Below are 13,416 nucleotides of genomic sequence, written 5' to 3'. Positions count from 1 at the left end.
CAGCCTTATACACAAACCAGGCTGACACTTGCCTACTAATTGCTTCCCACTGGAATTTAACTTATTCCGGTTTTCCATTTGGTCCTTGTATGTTTCAGAGGGGTCTTTATTGCCATTTTACTGCATATGGGCTTCTTCAAATCGATATTCTTATATAAACAGTGGAAAAAACCATGATATTCTCTTCTTCCTTTGAAATTTTTTTTTTAGTATACACATTTTTATATTCTGCCTTTAAAGCTATTTCTGCTGCACAGCTGCTTTACCGAGACTCAGACTCCTACGGGCCCCACTTGGTCCGACACGTACCTTGAATATCCTATCACAGTGTTTGATTTCTGCAGTTGCTTGTATAATGAGGAAGGAGTGTGCAGTGAGTTTGGAGATTCCTATTAACCAGGTCACCCATGAATCTATTTTTGTGCACTTCTTTATTAGAAATAGCAGGGAACATGATGATATTTAAACACAACTACTTATAGAAGCTTGGCTTAAAAAATACACCTTAGTAAGCTTTCTTTTCCCATTTGACATTTCAAAATGTTGTACTACATTTTCCCATAATCAAAACACCTTTTATCCATTTGCTTTCTGGGAAGTGAATAGAGACCATTACACATGATAATGGATATTTTCGACGGTCATTTGGATTTGTGATCCTCTGTCTGATTAGGCTGTATCTGAAGTGTTCATTCTGTTCTTGGCACTGCCTTTGAAGCTGGGCCATAAAAAAAAGATAAAGACCAAGATGGTAAGTCAGGACAGGGGTTCAGAATAGGTAGAAGATAGCTCTCTTCAAGCACTTGAGAGAGGATATCTCATGAAAAAGGAGAGTAGAATTTTTGTATGTTGTGCCCAAAGACAGGATCAGTGAGTGAAAGCTACAGTGGGACAGATTTGAAAAATACCTGTTAGAGTTGCCAGACTCTTTGGAACAGGTTGCCTTGTTAGGTAGTGAGTCTCCAGGCACTGCAGGTGCTAGACTCCAGGCTGACTGAGTTTTCTGCCAGAAATTGAGCCTTCCAGAAATAACAATCTACTTCAGCCCTGAGTGTTAGTAGTCCTAACTACCTGGCATTATTGTTGGTACTCAGGGCATTGAAAAAGCAGAGCCACCATTAACTCTTAGGAGCAAAATCTGTGAATCTTTTCAAATTGTGGAAATCAAATGCCCTGAATGGCCACTACAGCCAAGGACAAGGATGGAAAGTGGGTTTACAGTTGTTGAGGCAGGCAGCGTTTTATTCAGGTATATACTTTGTTTTGTAGCCTGGCTACGAAATAAGATGATTTCAAAAATCACTTAAAACAAACCATTATCCTTATTTTTTTGCATTGGTTAAGACCTGGCCAACATTTTATCAACATTAGGATATTATTAAAAATGTAATGATGATCCCTTTCAAATGAAAAGAGTTTTATAATTTATATAGTACCTTCTTCCATATTTCTCCTTCTGAGTTTCACCACAGTTCTCTAAAAAGGCATGGGTAATATTTTATCTTAATTTGTGTAGGAGGAAACTAAGACTAGAAGGTTTAGTGACTCATCCAACATCACACGGCTGGCAAGTAGCCTTGGGCTGGACCTGGGGTGATTTTGCAGTGTGGAAATTGGAGTCATGCAAATCAGGCAGCATATATGGCCATGCCAATAGTCAACTATGTGACTTCAGCGTTATATATCAAAGAGGGCATGGGAGCAAAATAAACTCTAGGTTGTCTGAAATTCTCTTGCCTCTGTGTAAAATAAAGCTCTCTGCTGTCTGGTATAGTCCTTACTTTATTACCTGGAAGGTAGGAGGTAAAATGAAGTGGAGTTTCTGGGTTGTAGGAAAGCATTCTGATGTGCTGGTGTGTGTTTCTACAGTGGTAACATTGCACTGCAGCTGCTATGAGATACTCTTGTGACAGATCACTTTCACAAGGGTGAGATCCTTGGCTGCGTTTTGATTCAGGGTTTGGGATTTGACAATATTTTATTTACCTTTGTGGGTTCAGTTGTGGTGTATAATGTTGGAGGTGGCTTTTATGAATATCTGTAACTCTAAATGTGGAAGAGTCAGCATGGATGGTGAGGGCTTCTCACTTTACAAGGTATAGGCTTGCAAGAAAAGTTGTAGGTTAGCCTGATTTTATTTTTTAATTCTGTAATAAAGCTATTGAACTCAAAACTAAATTTTATATTGCTTATAAGGTTCTTGACAAAGCTAACTTTTTTTCCATGTACTATAAAAGTAATACATGTTCATTGTAGAAAATTAAAAAATAAAATTACATAAGTGATTACCTATAATCTCTGAAAGATTATTGCTATTAAGACTTTATTAAAACTTCCTGGGATGCTTTTCTATGCACCTATACATATTTTAAAACAAATTTAGCATAATACTCTATGTACTGATTTGTAAACACTTCTGTTGTTAGTGGTAAACTTCTTCCTACTTCATTAAACATTCTCTTGAAGGATTTGAGTTGCATTTGGTAGGTGCATCATAGTCTAATAGGTGATGCCTCAAAATTCATTCCACCTCCTTCTTATGTTGCATATATTGAAAGCTTATAATAGTATGTTAATATAAATCAGGTATGAAAGTATCCTCTCACATAAATCATTGGCAGTACATTAGATAAGAAGTCTGATTTGTCAAAAAGAAAACACTAAAGGTGCATTTCTATTTTGCAGGGTACCAGCCGTCTTACTGGCATTTATGAGAAAATTATAAACTCTGCCCTTACGGTGGTTAACTGACATGGTGTCACCTAAGGTGTAGGGAGGTCTCCCTCACTGCTATCATCATGGGGTCTGTTACTGTGCTCCTGGCTTCTGCACACAGTTAATGTCCTGCATAAACATCAAAGCAGTGGATTCATTTTTCTTCTCTGTTGATTCTCCTTTAGCCTGATGAAGTCCTCCGATATCGATCAGGACTTATTTACCGACAGTTACTGCAAAGTGTGCAGTGCACAACTGATATCTGAATCTCAGCGCGTGGCTCATTACGAGGTAAGGATGACTTTTCCCATTCGATGTTTTCAGTGGAAGCCACAGGGCGCAGACTGGGTGTGGGACTTGGGGACAGATCCTTTTGGTCTCAGGGCATGTTTTAAGAGCCACAGGGCTTGAGCTTTACAGTCTGAGATCAGGCTAAGGCAAATGGGCATGTGTGGGGTGGGGAGAGAGGCCTAGGGACATCAGTTTCAGGTTCTGGCTGCTTCCCAGAATCTTTTTTTTTTTTTTTTTTTTTTTTTTGCCTTAGCCCCTGGAGACTCAGTGGGCTTTCTCTACTTGTTAAATCTGTCATTGCTCATCCCTGAAGTTCCTTTCAGGAACACAAGGCAGGATGCATTAGTGCCAGCTTCTCTTCCTTCTATGACCCTGAAGATAAGCTCAGAGGCCTCTTGTTAATCACTGTCCAGAGAGATTCAGCATCAAATTCCTTCCACACGATGGCCGCTGCCCTAAATGTGTTTATTAGCATAAGAACTTTCCTTGTAAAGTTGTAACAAAGTTTCAAAATCCCAATACTTTTGAAGGACATAATTCAGTGGCTTCGGCTCTTTAGGTTGGAAGAGCAAATAGCTGCCTTTTAATCTTCTACTGAGAACAGAGAATGAGAGAAGAGGGGTTGGCCATTGTCCTGGAAGGGAACAAGGTACCACACATGGAGACAAGGGGATGCGGGCACCCCAAGATGCTGAGTGTTGCCCAGGGCAGATGCACTCTTCAAGAGAACATATACCATTGGGAACACGAGTTTTCAAGTGTAATAACTTGTGAGTAATTTTAGATTGGAGGGCTTAGCCAGCAATTTTCTTTTTGTCTGACAAGCCTGACAAATGCCAGTTGTCACTGTCACTCACCAGACTTCTCCGAGACTACGGGTCCTCTGCATGATGAAAAAAATAACATTAACATGCACATGTACACGCCCAGAAACACAATCAACTGACCCCGCGTACCTCCTGGGGTTTTGTGGTGACCAAATGAGACCTCTTGAAATAGTGTTTGTGAAAATGCTTTGGAAGCTGTAAAGTGTGCCGGACATACAAAATTGTATTGCTTTTCATTATTAACTCCATGGCAGCAATATTCTGATGTAGACAAATAAAGCGCACTCTTCTGAGAAAACTTTTAAAAATGAGAATCTGTGAAAAAAGTTAGCATATTCTTTTGTCAGTAGGCAATCAAGTGGTAGAAGTAGATGTGAGCTCAAAAGAATGATCTAAAATGGAAAATATCCATCTTTTGAAATTAAGAACTTTCTAAGCTTGGTGGATATTGCTTTATAAACACATAATTTTTATCAATATGATTTCCTCAGTTAAGGAAAATTAGGGAATTTGTTCCTGCTCTCAAATTCCATAGTTTCCTATTAGCCCTTTATGTTCTTCCTTTATTAGACTTCTGGTGTTCATTTTTAATCATCTTATTAGATTCTTGAGGGCAGAAGCAGAGCTTACTCATTTGATCTTCCATAATTCCTGGAATAGTGCCTGCCCATCACAGGTGTGCAGTTATGCTTGTTAACAAAAATATCTTGGTGACACAGTCCAGCACTGCTTTGTTGCTACATGAGCTAGAAAAGTAATGTCAGAAAATTGAAAAAAAAAAAAGGTTTTTTTTTTGTTTTGTTTTTTTGGTTTTTTTTTAAAGAAAAAGATCCTAGCTGCTCAAGTAAGGTTTTCGTTATTTGAATGTAGGTTTTCCTGTTACCACTCTGTATTCCGCTGTGGCACAATTTGTTTAGAGAATGTGTTACTATTTGTTGCATGTAGCATAGATGAGATAGAGAAAAGAAAGCAATTACAATAGATCTGCAATTAACAGCATTACACATCATCAAAACAACATTAAATGCATTGCTATTAAGCATGGATGGGACTCTGACGGCTTACTCGCTGCCTTGAGGAAGAGGTGGGGCACTTTTTTCAGAGACAATCAGCACTGCACATTGTTGCTGCAAAGCTGTGATCAGGGCTCACACCTCATGAGCAATCTGGTCTTTCAGTTTCAGTTAGAAAGCTTCCCCAATTACTTTTTCACCTCCAAGAGGATGGCTTCCATCCGATGATCTTGAAGGCCATTTGAGAACTGATCATCTGACCCTATTCATCTGCCTCCTCCTGCCACATACACTCTCTCTGATGAAATTGCATGAAGAGTGGGTCTCTATGAGTCTGAAATCCCACTCAGTTCATTGAAAATGTTATCACACTGAGTCTCAATGCTCTATCACTGATCTATTACTTTAGCTTGATTTTCCCCAACTAGAAAATATTCCCAGCTTCCCTACAGAGCAAATCAAAAATAATCCACTGTGTACTTTCTGCATGTCCAGCACTATTAGTGTTAGTTATTACAGGGAATTCTGAAGCTATATGAGAAACAGTCTTTGCCCCCAAGAAGCACATAAACTTTGTTGGGTGCAAAAGCCATGCATGGGTGGTTCATTGTGGTATTAATATGTGTGTGATATGACACTGAGGACGTGATCTGTAGAATTCTGCTGCCTGCTTTGAAGGAGCTGCTGATCTGATGTGATATAAACAGTGTTAATTCTTCTGCTCATTTGACTTTCTGATATATGCTATGTTGTGCTGTTAACTTTTTCGATATTTTCATATTCTGAATTCTAAAGAGCAAGTCACCACTAAGAGCTATTATGGTCAAGAACAGTTTGTTGGAAATGTCATGAATTATCTAGGCCTTGATGGATGGGTTAAGTTTGGGGATTGCTGGAATGAGAGGTCATGGTATCTCCAAAGAGCTTTGAGGAGGATTTGTGTTAGGGAAGGGAGGTGCACAGTAGTACGTAGGGGTAGCATGGGGTCAGAGGGTAAAGAAAAGGGGACTTTGTACTCTCCTATGGCTCTTGAGCATTTGGGAACTTAACAGTATAATTGAGCATTTCTGAATGACAGTTCATTGGTTGTGGTCAAGGTGTATTATTAGGAAAAAAACAGCTTTGGTATGACTTCTGCTATGGGACTAGTGTGCCAGTCTTTTGAAGTAAAAGAAAAAAACACAACAGATGGGTTAATACTTAATAGCTGCATGCCCCATTTAAAAGGCTGACCCTTTGTATAGGAGGACAGAAAAGCCTAATATATGTCTAATGGACCAAAAACCCTTCCATGCTATACTTTTAAAATCTTTTTTTTTGCATATGAAATCCTGAAGTGTAAAAAATGGGAAATATAAAGACATTATTGTTTTTCGTACTTGCTAAACATTAATAACATGTTAATGTTTTGGTGGAAAATATAATTAGATGTTGTCTCTGCTCACTGAGTCAATAGAACAAGTAGGCACAGATGCAGAGGGGGAAGAGAAAGCTTTCACGTATGCTTTTCAACATGCCTGGATGTTAGAGAGGTTAGCGACACTTTTCCAGTGAGGCCACTTAAGTAGTTGGTTGTCGTTTCAAGTGGTTAAAGACTAATTTTCTGCAAAAGAAAAGAGTTGCTTGCATGAGTGAAGGAGTGAGTAGTTTTTTGGCGTGTAGGAAGAAGAGGATTTGTACAGGAAAGGCCATGAGAAATAAACTGAAAAAGACAGAGAATTTTTTTTTCTTGAGTGAAGCTAAAGGAAAAATATGAATGAGTGATCCAGAAGGAAGGAGAGAACTTTTGTTAGGCAGGCGCAATGAAGTTGGCATAAATGGGCTTGTCTCTTCCTGTGTAATTAATTGTTCCTTGCAAAATCAATGGCTTAGGTATCCTGGCACCTTCAAACAAGATTGTAGGCTTCCTGAGGGCAGGCAAGAGCTATGTACTGAGTTTCTTAATTTATTTCTACAGCACCCACCCTAGAATTTGACCCATTATGGCCCATAGGCACTTGTAGGTTGATGCAGAGGCTGAGGTTGGGAACTGGTAGAGAGAAGCAGTGGGTTAAGTGTAACAGAAGCATTGATAGGTGTACCAGAAGAGGTGTTGGTATACATTGGGAGTCAATCTGTACTCAGGAGCTGGCTTCAAGGTGTAAGTGATAGTTTTGTAGTTATAGGAAAGGTGATTCTCTAAATTGATGAAAAACCCTTCAAACATTTCTGAGTTGTGAAGTAATGTCAGTCTTGACAAATGAGCCCCATTAAGCCACCCAGGAGTGGCAGAGTCCACAGGGAGATAGCAGGCACATAAAGTCTACAGAGGTACTCTGAAACCAATATTTCCTATTTCACTTGTTTTGAGTGTCTTCCAACAGAACTGTGGCCTTCCCTAGTTTCTGTTTAAGCCAAGGGAATGGCCAAAGGATGACCTTTTGGTCTCTGTATGTCTGTAGGTAGTAGGTGGGATGTAAGTGCTCTGTGGTTAGTGATAACAAGGTAAAAACTGAGGTTCCCATATGTGCCAATTAAAGCAGCTTGATGTTTTCTACAACTAAGCCTTTAATGACTTTTTCCCCTTCATCTCTTATACCTTCTCAACTTTGCTTTTTCCTTTCCTTTTCTTCTTTAGCATGCAGGCTGGACAACTCCTTTACTATGTAAGAATAGTTGGTCAATATCATGTTACATTTCCAAAACCCATCAGCTATATTAACTGGATTTGAGCTCTGTCAGTTGACCCAGGGATCACTGGGTCAACAGCCACGCTAGGTATTGCAGGTGAGATGCTCCTGGAGATGCAAATGCTACCTGGGTGAGGACTATGAAAGATCTTTATAGAAAAGTTCCCATGGAGATGCTTCTTTGCACTGTGCACTGTGAATCACTGCTTCAGTCTCTCTGAACCTCTTGCAGTCATGACATGCTTAATTTCTCCCAGATGATGTTAATACAATTATTGGCTCATTTGCTAAGGCTAACACTATTCTTGTTACCCTCTGTAATGTCAGAGGACTTCAGCCTATTTCCCATTGCCTAATGCTCTTTACTTTTGTTTCTTGACCATTTCATTGAAGACTCTTGAGCTTCTGTAAAATTTCTACCTATTCTTATATTTTCTGTTGTTTTTATTCCAGCAAGTCCAGTTATTGTATCTTTTATCAATTATTACTAGTCAACACAGTTCACTGGAGCACAAAATAAATGGTTAATAGAGAGGCTACAATGAAGTAAACAGCAGCAGGCTGAAGAACAATCTCAACTCAGGGCAACACACACATTGGCTATGAACTGTTTCCAGTTGGTGTGTGCTTAATGCTCATTGGTTAAGGGTAGTAGAATATGTTCTGTAGTATGATTTCTCATTTGCTGAGAGCATATGACATCACTTGGTGGATTTTAGGAGCCAGGCTACATTCCACTGGCTAGAACTCAATCACATTGTCTCACCTAGCTGCAGGGGAAGTTGGGGAAAATAATTTAAATGTGTAGGAAAATGAAATGAGTTCAAAAAACACATATGATCATCTGCCACATTCAACTCTGCTGGTCACCAAAAATCCATTCCATTTTTCTTTTTTTTTTTCCATTTTTCTTTTAACACACAGAGTACATGTCCCTTCTCCATAGGAACACTTGCAGGCCCTACCTAGTCACTTTGTTCAGCTCAAATTTCAGTCTCCAGGAAGGGAGTGAGTCTCTCCTTCAGATGTGATGTGATTCCTCTGGGCTCAGCCGCCTGTGAGGAAAACAGAAAGGTCACTCCTCCTCTTTCCACTTTAGAGTGGTGAGGACAGTGGTAACATTTCTGATTCAGAAAAAGGAAGAAAAGAAGTCAGAGTAAGCACTGGCCCATAGCAGAGTTGGCATCCTGCAGTGAAGGCATTCGGATGTATCTCTTTTCAGGGAGTAGGGGAAGTTCCCCAGATAGATCTGATCTTCCTCTGTGAGAAGGACTTTCTGGTCTGTTTTTCTTAATGACCCCTGCTTCAACCCTCCACAGTCTTTCACCGTCCATTGCCTTCACCACATCTGAAATTGATCTTGGGTCCTACACTTTCCTTGGGGACTGCTAGCATTCATAGCTCACTTCCTTCCTGAGACTGATTTAAGGCATATGGAATATTCAAAGCTTTTCTAATTCAAGATAATAATTGCATCAGTAATATGATTATCTCTGATATAGGAGCCTTCTGATTTATTTTCTTTCAGAAATGTTCATGTCAGGGGCACCTGGGTGGCTCAGTCGGTTAAGCAGAAATGTTCATGTGTTGTCACCCTACAATTCTTTCCTAGACATAATTTCAAGGTAACTCTTTTTTTTTATTGCTTCCTCCTCTCTGTGCCTCTTTCTATTTTTCAGTTTAGTGATGGCAATCTTGAGGTTATCTGAAAGTAGGTAGAAAGATCGCATTCTCAATCTGGTTTTTGCCAAAGTCCTGAGTCATAGTGTGCAACTGAGAAGTCTCATTGGGTCTTCAACACACAATGTCTTTTAATAGGACATCTTTCATTTTTCGGTGACTGGAATCAACTAGCAAATAAATGACTTTTCTTACTAAGTCCCAAATTTCTAGAGGAACTCTTTTTTTAAATTTCTTTCTGCTAATGTGCCAGTTACACATTACAGTTCTTGGAATTTTATAATTCTTTCATAAAAAACCTGACCAAAAATTAATAATAGAAAATTAGTAGCAAACAATATATATGCAAGTATTCTGTTTTTATATCATATTCTGATTCTTTTAGAATTGTAATCACCTCCTAGCACAGAACCGTCTAGTTCCCCAAGAACTGTAAACTCAGTCAGCAGGGGGTCTACCCTGCATGGTATCGTAGTCAACAGTTTTGCCAGTGTTTTACCACTGAATAACCTGGATCTGCTGTATCTGTACCCTGCCTACTTACCATCCATCTGATCTAAGTCAATGTCAAATATTTAAGATTTTTATTATGAGAGAACTTCCATTTCTGTGTTGGCCAAGGTAGGTTAAATGTAGTAATAAAGAAATAAAGATGATTTATTGCTCACATTATAGCCCATTGTGGGTTACCAAAGGGGGATTTTGTACTGTATTATTATTTAAAACTGAAGCTAACAGAGGCTCCACCATCTTTGCTCCTGATATTGCCCTGAGTATCAAAATCCAACTGGCATCTGAGGAACTGATGGGCAATGTGGGTGATTTGTGCAGGACTTTTTTGGGGGCCAGGCCTAGAAGAAACATCATGTCCGCACACATTCCACTAGCCAGAACTCAGTTGTGTTTTCTTCTGACTATATGAGAGGCTGGGAAATGGGCTTAGTTATGTGCCCAGAAGGAAAATAGAGTCAGTTTGGTGAGCACATAGTATTGTCTCAGTGCACTATATGATGTGTGTGACACTTCAGGGGATGTGGTGATTAGGACCTGCTTTGGGGATATTGAGGATGAAGTCAGGGTAGAGAAAAGAGAGAAAGAGAGGAAGTCCCATGCATCCCAAAGGGAGTGGGCTTGGCAAGCAAACAAGAAAGCTTCTGGAAATCAAGTGGCTGGGGACTGCCATGAAGGTGGTGCCTATTCATCACAGTGAGATGGAAAAAACAACAACAAAAAAACATGTTGTTTGTCTAAAAGACAAGGGAATATGGGGCTCCTGGGTGGCTCAGTCGATTGAGTGGCTGACTTCAGCTCAGGTCATGATCTCATAATTTGTGGGTTTGAGCCCTGCGTCGGGCTCTGCTGACGGCTCAGAGCCTGGAGCCCGCTTTGGAATCTATGTTTCCCTCTCTCTGTTCCTCTCCCTGTCACTCTGTCTCTCTCTCAAAAATAAATAAACATTAAAAAAAATAAATAAAAGACAAGGGGATAAAACGCTATCAGATTAGGATTTTCTCTCCAATTTCTCTGACTTAGTTGGTCAAACACAGGGATTCTCCATTTTGAATTTGGGGACTGTACTGAGTGGCATGTCAGATGAGTAGGATTTCTTCTCTCCCCTACCTTTTTGGGCCTAGGCCACTAGTTCCTCATGTCCTGAATTCTGAGTTGGAAGGCCTGCCCTTTCCACACTTAGGTGATCTAGGAGCAGCCTCTGCAGGGGTCCAGTTGTGGGCTGAGGCTGAGGACACATACATGGTATGTCAGTGTCTTCTATGGGAAGGATGTTCTCCCCCTTGTAAGAAAGGTGGTTCCTCTGCCCAGAGGCTAATTTATTATTGGTACTGGATTCTTTGATCTTGTTTCCTGCTTTGCTTTTGTCACCAAATTCATGGCCATGTCTAGAAACTAGACAGGATTTTTTCTGAAGTTTATTTATTTATTTTAGAGAAAGAGAGCGTGAGCAGGAGAGGGGCAAAGAGACAGGGAGAGAGAATCCCAAGCAGACTATGGGCTATTGGCAAGGAGTCTGATATAGGGCTTGATCTTAGGACCTGGGATTTTATGACCTGAGAAATCAAGAGTCAGATGCTTAGCCAACTAAGCCATTCAGGTGTCCCTAGACAGGATTCTATATAGGATTTTTCTGTCCTTACTTTACCTCTGGATTCTATTCTTTTCCTTGTTTTGTTTTAAATCTATATCTTTCAGTTATTTATTTTACCCTTTTTTGTTGGATGTAGATGTAACTTCACCTGTCTTCTTAAAGTCTTTGATGAAAATAGTGGGGTATTAAATATAAATATTTAATCTTCCTATTTTAGCATTTTATTCATTTTTTGAAGTGGCAGTGAATTCACGTGATTCAAAACTGAAGAAGCATGAAAGAGTGTGTAATGTGAAAAGTCTCCTACCTGTTCATTAGCTTCCCAATTATCCTTCTCAGTTGAAAATAGTGGGACCAATTTTCTTTGAAATCTATGCATATAGATAAAACTTAATTTTTCCTTTGATATATTTTCTGCAAATGGCGACATGCTAGACCCTCCATTTTTTATTTGTTTTAATTGGGGATAGATCTCCATTATATGAATGTGTCATAATTTGTACAGAAATGTTTACTGAATTGACTGATGACTCCTTGGTAGCACTGATAAAACTGGTGGAAAAAAAGACTTTCTCCCTGTGAACCCTCGTTGAGTGAGGCACTTACATGTCTGTTGATTTTCGGATCCCAGCTTGTACTGGTTTGTTCCTGGCAGTGACAGTTTTTCCTCCAGCTTTCCATTCCCAGCATTCACTTGGAAACATATGCATTCCTGACCTCCTCATCACCAAGCCATCTGGGCTTGTTGATTTTTCTTGTTTGTTTTTTAAGACATTAGCAGATAGAGTATTCTTAAGGCTAATGACTGGAGTAAGTGGGCTTGAGTGTTGATCTAAGCCTTGTGTCTGTCCGTATTTCTTCTGCTGATGGGAGGCGGTGTTGAGGGACGGCATGCTTTTCTCCTTCTCTGTGATTTGAGAACTTAATTAGTTTCCTTAGGCTTTTACTAAAATGACTTAATTTGGGGTAGAGTTTTTTCCTTTGATTTCCATCACTTTCCCTGAGGATCATATAAAGACATAAATGTACCTTGTCAGGAAATGCCCATGCCACCTCCAAATCGCTCCCTCCTGTGTCTAGAACTCCTGTCTCCTTGCTCAGTCCCTCAGATATCCTTGGTCTCTGGGAAGCCACCACTATGCCCACTGCTGAAAGGGCTCTTAGGTCCACTCTGTACTGATTCAAATATAGAAAGAGTCCTTCCTCCACCCTGAAAACCTACAGGCAGTTTTTAGATTTTACTAAGAAAATACGAAAACTAGAACAAACCTTTTCTATCTGTGCTACTTCCTTCTGGGCCTCTGGAGGACCTCTTCTGGCCTTGCAGTCACAAAGCTTGCCCCTAACCTGAGATGTTGCCCTGTGCTCTGATCCAAGAAATCCTACTCATTTCATGTTTGTATCAATTCTTTGTGGGTGTGCGCTTAGTGTTAATAAGTCTATCTTCTGGAAACTAAGTTTCTCCAATTTCTGCCTAATCAATACCTCTTGATATTACTCCCCAGTGTTCTATGGCCCTAAAGCCAGCCCTCATGTTTAACCTCAGAAGCCCTTGGGGTGCCGTCACTTGCTTTAAGTCCCAGAACAATACCTTCATCTTTTTCAACTTTATGGAAAAATTCATGCTCCTTTTTGGCTCACCTGCTAAACTCTCTATTTTCTGTCTGTGGAGTAAATTCACTCTCAGCTTTTCCTCAGAGCAGGCAAAGCAGGGCTGAGTTATAAAAAGAGCTTCTGGTGTATTCAAGGTCGGAAGGCCTATGTTGTAAGTACAATCTTGGTGAAGTAACTTAACCCTTCTAGAATATAGCTCCTTCTTCTGTAACATCAGAATGTCCAGTGTCTTCTCTTGTTTTACCCCCACACCTCATGCCCATCTCCACAGGTAATCCTCTAATTAGGGTTGACTTTTTTTTATTCGTATGTGTTCTTTAAAATATGTATTGCTTTATACTCTGGTTTCTCTTCAGATCGCATAAATCTTTCGCCTTTTTAAAATATGTATTGCTTTGTGGGAATGTATACTTTAGTTTTCATTTTAGATTAGTTTTGGGTATACAGAAAAGTTGCAAACACAGTGTGGAACATTTCTGTATACGCTGATCCAGTGTTCTCTA

The 13,416-nt window shown here is 39.8% G+C and overlaps 1 protein-coding gene across 1 annotated transcript in view; it reads left to right on the top strand.

The window, feature by feature from the left end:
• ZMAT4 (zinc finger matrin-type 4) overlaps positions 1 to 13,416 on the top strand; it is a 339,027-nt gene that overhangs the window by 64,596 nt on the left and 261,015 nt on the right. Inside the window, exon 2 of the mRNA XM_029939109.1 lies at positions 2,901 to 3,006. Within this exon, the coding sequence (XP_029794969.1) occupies positions 2,905 to 3,006 (102 nt within the window). The 5' untranslated portion in view covers positions 2,901 to 2,904. The remainder of the gene's footprint in view (positions 1 to 2,900; positions 3,007 to 13,416) is intronic.

The sequence above is a fragment of the Suricata suricatta genome, chromosome 1, assembly GCF_006229205.1.
Source record: "Suricata suricatta isolate VVHF042 chromosome 1, meerkat_22Aug2017_6uvM2_HiC, whole genome shotgun sequence".
Taxonomy (NCBI): Eukaryota; Metazoa; Chordata; class Mammalia; order Carnivora; family Herpestidae; genus Suricata; species Suricata suricatta.
This window is presented reverse-complemented; position numbering and strand designations above follow the sequence as displayed.